The sequence below is a fragment of the Rhinolophus ferrumequinum genome, chromosome 15, assembly GCF_004115265.2.
Source record: "Rhinolophus ferrumequinum isolate MPI-CBG mRhiFer1 chromosome 15, mRhiFer1_v1.p, whole genome shotgun sequence".
Taxonomy (NCBI): domain Eukaryota; kingdom Metazoa; phylum Chordata; class Mammalia; order Chiroptera; family Rhinolophidae; genus Rhinolophus; species Rhinolophus ferrumequinum.
Genome location: NC_046298.1, coordinates 47,241,843 through 47,246,879, shown reverse-complemented (window position 1 = coordinate 47,246,879; position 5,037 = coordinate 47,241,843). Strand labels below are relative to the sequence as shown.

Here is a 5,037-nt window from a genome sequence, read left to right as displayed (position 1 = left end):
TTTGTGGAGTTTAGGCCCTTCTTAGCATATAACTCCCCAATATCTTCAATTGACAATGACATATTACAAAGAGTCCAAAAGGAACAACACCCTTCTTTGGTATAAATGGTGGAACCTACTCCATCAATAAGAGTTGGATTATGTGAAGTAGTCATCCAGATTCTTACCTCTCATTTGGCTGTTATAGTAAATAATATAGCCCAGCCCAAGCCCTGGGGGGACAAAGAAACAGTTTAACATCCTTAACCCAAGTAGTTATAAATATTGAAATAGCCTTACATTTTCTTTTGGCCAACCATTTATTTTGGCCTTCGCCATTGCTAATATTTCACATTGTTCATAGATTAACATTACATGTGAGTGTAGGAATACTCTTTATCTATGTTGAAAGGCATCCTGGTGATCTGTCTAAGTAAACTCAAGGAACCATTGGATCTTGTTTCCTTAGTCAGGCTTAGGAAACCTGGAGTCATAGTTCTGGAGTGTCTTACAGACCTTTTTTATAATACTTTTGGTTGTCTCAGGGTTGTTAAATATCTGCTGTCCATGATCTTTTTTTTTTTTTTTTTAAAGAATATCACTGCATTTATTTTCATATAGGTATTTTTCTAAAGCTTCGACATTTTTCTCAAAAATAAGAATCCCAAAGCTTAGAACTGGATCACTTGGCCCTTTCTCTTCTCATCTCCTCCCAGTTCAAAATGCTTGCCTCTCTTAACGGCCAGCATCCTCTTGGATCTGCAGTGAGGCTCAACACATTCCAGCCTCAGCACAATCGTCTTTGTGGTTTTAGTCTCCTTCCGGAAAATCGGCTTTGTCTGGCCACCGTAGCCACTCTGCTTCCCATCATAGCGCCTCTTTCCCTGGGCATACAGGGAATCCTTGCCCTTCTTATACTGGGTCTCTTTGTGAGGCTGAGGCTTTCCACACTTTTTACAGAAAGTCCTTCGGGTTGTGGGCACATTGACCATCTTTACAGTAGAGATGTCCACACGATGAAAACAGGAAACTCAGCATTTCTTGCCTGGCTCTGCTCGTGCCTAACAGAAAAAGCTGTTGTCCATGATCTTAAATGCTTCTGTATATCCACAGTCCCAGAGATGATTGGATAAATGTTTAAAAAAACAAAACAAAAAAAAACCCAACAGGATAAAGTCATGCTAACGAAGGCTCTAACTGTTAACCAGATCTCTACAATGAAAAATAGTGTTCAATGTTTGTACAATCCCTGAGGATCTCTCCAGTGGTTTTGTCCGAGTGAGGACCTAGAGGGGAAACTGAGAATGAAAATGTTTACACACTCTTAGGAAAAGACTGTGCTGTTGGCATGATAAGTATCCAGCAGAACTAGTTTTAAGTTCCTTTAATTGACCAACAATAACTTGCTTTAGTGAACACAGTTTTGCAAGACAATCAGTAAGTAATAGCCTCTAACTTCTGAAAGTCAGCCAATTAGGAATGGGCAAACTCCAATAAACACACGTCCCCAGTGTTAAGTAATTGACAAGCATTACACCTGACTGATCCTAATTCTACAGGTGATGTCCACCAATCATGCTGCCGAATGTCCACAATTCCCTACAACTTGCTCTGTTTGTTGAGACTGCACCTGGCCAGCATAGCACTTCGTTGCTATAGTAATCAATAAGCTCAACTTTACTTATTTCACGTATTGAGTTGTAGTCTCATCATCCTTCACAAGTTTAAAACCAGAAAGTGATACCATTATATATCTCCAGAATACCTAGAATGAAAATGATGGAAAAAAATAAGGATTGGTGGGAATGTAGAATGAGGATATTCTGCTGTTGGAAGTAAAATTGGTGTGACCTCTCCTAGGTAAACACCCAACACAATTTTGTTCACATATTCATTATCAGATATTTACTAAGTGTTCGTGGCAGTACTATTTTGTAATAGCCCCAAACTGCAGCCTACTTAAAAGCCCATCAATAGTAGAATGGATAAATAATTTGTGATACATTTATTAATACATGGGTTTTTTCCAGCTTTGTTGAGATATAATTGACATATAACATTGTGTAAATTCAAGGTGTACAATGATGAAATATCTTACTGCAACAGGTATGGGCAAGCTGTGACATGCAACAATCCTACGGATGGATCTCCAAGCCCAAAACTGAGTGAAAGAGGCCAGACCAAAGAGCACACACTATGAATCCATTTATATAATATACAAAATTAGACAAAGTCAGTTTATGCTGCTAGAAATCAGGACAGTGGTTATCCCTGGAGGGGTAGGGACTGGATGGGAGGAGCGTGCGGGGAAGGGAAGTTCTGGGGTGATGGTAATGTTTTCTTCTTGTCATAGATGCTCTTAATATGGGTACGTTCAGTTTGTGAAAACTCATCAACACTTATCCTATGACATGTGCAATTTTGTTTGTTTGTTTGTGATGTTGTACTCCCAGAAAATTAAAAAGAAAAAAATTAACCTAGGGGTGGTTAAATTTCTCTTTTTGATTTGACAGATGTCCTTCATAAAGAAAATCCTGTTTAGCAAATTAAAAACTAAGGCTTGTAACAAACAATTGCAATTATTTCTAGAATCCCTCCTTTTATAAGGTAAGGGAGAAAACCTTTGGTGTCTGTTTGCTTTGCTACCAGTGTCCTCCTGGTAAGTGGAAGAAATTGTGATTATATTTGCGTTGGGAATCTGTTCATCTTCCTCCCTGGTCATGTGTCTTTTACCAACTCCCCTCTGATTTAGTTTCTTCTCTGTTACAGCTGGCTTGGCCTAACAGATTTGAACAATTTGCTAAATGCAACCAGGGCAGGGACAGGATATCCCCCTGCCCAAGGCACAGAGTCCAATACATGTAAAAAACAGGAGACATAAGGAGCAAAACGCAAGAGAGAAGGCGACAGAGAGAAAGGTGCAGACAAGACAGAGAAGGGAGGCAGGAAGAGTGGCAGAGATGGACGGACCAAAACACTGAACAGTGGGGGACAGGGTTTCTGATTGTGCATCACAGGTCACAATGATTTCAACATCAATTTTAAATAATCATATTTAATGTATACCCAAAGCATCCAAACTCAATGATGGTTACACAATTAATTGAGTGACAGTTTCGCAGACGTGGGGATGTACATGAAAAGGAACAGATGCTACTGTTTGAGAGATGGAGGTCATGGGGCTGGAAACGAAGGGAGAGGAGATGGTAATGACATGCTCACCTTGCAGAGAGGGAGGGCATTTGAAACACAGGATAATTATTGAGTGAAAAAGGAAAAAGAAAACCAATATAAGCGTATCTTTGACATTTACCAAAGTAATATGAGATGAATTAAATATAGTGGTAAATTATATTGGAAAGAAGAGGGGGCGGGGAAAAAGCACAGGTGGAAGTGAGTTAAATTCTCAGGAATCATAAGAGGAAAATAATGCCTGTGAAGGGATTCAGAACAGCCCTCCCGCCCCCAGATATGCCTCTTTGGCATGTGGATTATTTTGAGCTGAAGGCATTCTGGATTCTGTGGGCTCATGAGAAACTTTTACCTCTCCCTTAAATAATTTAAATTTGGGGTCTTGCCCATAATAAGAATTACTACCAGAAATAACTTTGTATGACCTGTTGATAGGGCAGAGAAAACATCTGATTACTGAACATCTGCTCTTCTTGTTCTGCAATGACCTTCTTCCCCTCTGAAGCCCCAGGGTGCCTTACTGCATTCCCAGCTCAGAATGTTATATATACCTCAGTTTCCCTTTCTGTCTCTGACCCTCTCGTGCATGTGGCATCTCCTACGCTCTCCTGTATGCAGTGTTCCCACACATATGTAATTAATTTTGGTCATTTTGTCTTGTTAATCTGTCTCATGTCAACTTAATTATTAGACCAGCCAGAAGAACCCAGAAGGGTAGAGGGAAGTTTCTTCCTCCCCCACATCGGAGATTTTGTGTCTTTCAAATTCTATACAATGTGGTATTGCAGATGATATTCTCAAAGCTCAAATCACTGTTCTAATATTATTTTAAACTCTTTGCATAATCCCTTCTGTTATTTTATGGTTGTTTTGAAGTTAGAATCTTAACCATGTGGAATTATTTCAATATAAGAATTCCATATACAGTCATGTGTCGCTTTAACGGCGGAGATACATTCTGAGAAACACTTGGTTAGCCAATTTCGTTATTGTGTGAACATCATTGAGTGTGTTACACAAATCTAGATGGTGTAGCCTACTGCATACCTAGACTGTATGGTACAGCTATTGTTCCTGGGCTATGAGTATGTTACTGTACTGAATACTATAGGCAATTATAACACAATGGTAAGTCTTTGGGTATCTAAACATATCTGAACATGAAAAAGGCAGGCGCAGTAAAATTACAGTCCATAGTGTTATTATACAATTGGCAGTGCAGTAAGCATCATCACAAACATGTGAGTAATGCATTCCACTGTGAGGTCATGATGGCTACAATGTCATTAGGTGATAGGACATTTTCAGCTCCATTATAATTTTATGGGACCACCATCATATATGTGGTCCATCGTTGACTGAAGTGTCATTATGTGATGTGTGACTGTAAATCATTTCCAAATGTCCCACAGTTGTTCAAGAGGGGAATATGTCTTTATTTCTGAATCCTGGTGCCTATTTTAGTGCCTGGCATATAGTGGGCCTTTGGCAATGTTGAATGGATGACTCCGTACTCTTTTTAAAATTTATTTCTTTATTTTTCAATTACAGTTGACATTCAATATTATGTTAGTTTCAGATAGACAAAGTAGTGATTAGAAATTTATATACTTTATCCAGTGATCCCCTCAATAATTCCAGTACCCATCTGACACCATACATAGTTCTTACAATATTATTGACTATAGTCCCTATGCTATACTACTAATACTCTACTTATCTTTTTTTAATTTTATTGGGGAAGGGGAACAAGACTTTATTGGGGAACAGTGTGTACTTCCAGGACTTTTTTCCAAGTCAAGTTGTTGTCCTTTCAATCTTAGTTGTGGAGGGTGCCGTTCAGCTTCAAGCTGTCCTTTCAGTCTT

General features: G+C 39.0%; 1 protein-coding gene across 1 annotated transcript; it reads right to left on the bottom strand.

The window, feature by feature from the left end:
* Nucleotides 1-650: 650 nt before the first annotated feature.
* On the bottom strand, nt 651-971 carry LOC117035174 (60S ribosomal protein L36a-like). Its single transcript, XM_033128907.1, has one exon. The coding sequence runs from the start codon at nt 969-971 to the stop codon at nt 651-653; it is 321 nt and encodes a 106-aa protein (XP_032984798.1).
* Nucleotides 972-5,037: the final 4,066 nt, after the last annotated feature.

What these genes read in the sequence shown, in the direction of transcription:
- LOC117035174 (XM_033128907.1), bottom strand. Translation starts at nt 971, where the DNA reads ATGGTCAATGTGCCCACAACCCGAAGGACTTTCTGTAAAAAGTGTGGA.